The 762-nt window shown below is 57.7% G+C and overlaps 1 protein-coding gene across 1 annotated transcript in view; it reads left to right on the top strand.

Moving 5' to 3' along the window:
* The window catches only part of NCS1 (neuronal calcium sensor 1), a 31,936-nt gene that overhangs the window by 14,497 nt on the left and 16,677 nt on the right, over positions 1-762 (top strand). Inside the window, exon 6 of the mRNA XM_006754214.1 lies at positions 583-671. Within this exon, the coding sequence (XP_006754277.1) occupies positions 583-671 (89 nt within the window). The remainder of the gene's footprint in view (positions 1-582; positions 672-762) is intronic.

Below are 762 nucleotides of genomic sequence, written 5' to 3'. Positions count from 1 at the left end.
CCCTGGCCCCACTTGGCCTGCATGTGAGAGCCAACCAATCTATGTGTCTCTCTCACACTCTCCCATCTCTCCCTCCCTCCCTCTCTCCCACTCTCTCTAAAAGTCAATGGAAAAAATATCCTCAGGTGAGGATTAACAACCACAGAAATAAGAAAAGAGGATTTTATTTATGCAAAAGCTCCTTGTCCCCTGGGCGTATTGTTTTATTTTCTGAGTTGGCCACAGGGACTGGAATGGGAGAGGCTGCAGTGGGGGCGGGGCAAAGAGGGGGGCCCTCAGGACTCCTCCTGGGCCAGTCCTCCCTCCCAGCTTCAGCCCTGGAGGCCTCGCACTGGCCGAGGCCCCCTTCTTTTACTCCCAGTTTCTTTCTTCCCAGTCCTAGTTGAAATGGTGCGTGTATATGTGCGTGTGCGTGTGCGTGTGCGTGTGCGTGTGCCTATTGGTCCTGATGGAAGTATTCGCTGACTGGGTGAGGCATGGCTGTGGGCCCCCATCACGTGCTGAGGGGCAGAGAACGGAAGGTGGGAGCAGAGCTGCCCCTGCTCCGGGCCCTGGTGACCCCGCCTGGCTGGTTGATTGCAGGGGCCTTCAAGCTCTACGACCTGGATAACGACGGCTACATCACCAGGACTGAGATGCTGGACATAGTGGACGCCATTTACCAGATGGTGGTGAGAGCGCTGGGTCCCGTGGGTAGGAGATTGGGGGGCAGCCAGTTGAGTGGCTCGGCTTGGCCCAAAGGGACCACCCCGGGGGCCACTG

Source organism: Myotis davidii, unplaced genomic scaffold (genome assembly GCF_000327345.1).
Source record: "Myotis davidii unplaced genomic scaffold, ASM32734v1 scaffold651, whole genome shotgun sequence".
Taxonomy (NCBI): domain Eukaryota; kingdom Metazoa; phylum Chordata; class Mammalia; order Chiroptera; family Vespertilionidae; genus Myotis; species Myotis davidii.
The sequence above is the reverse complement of the archived record's forward strand: the minus strand, read 5'-3'. Positions and strand labels throughout refer to the sequence as shown.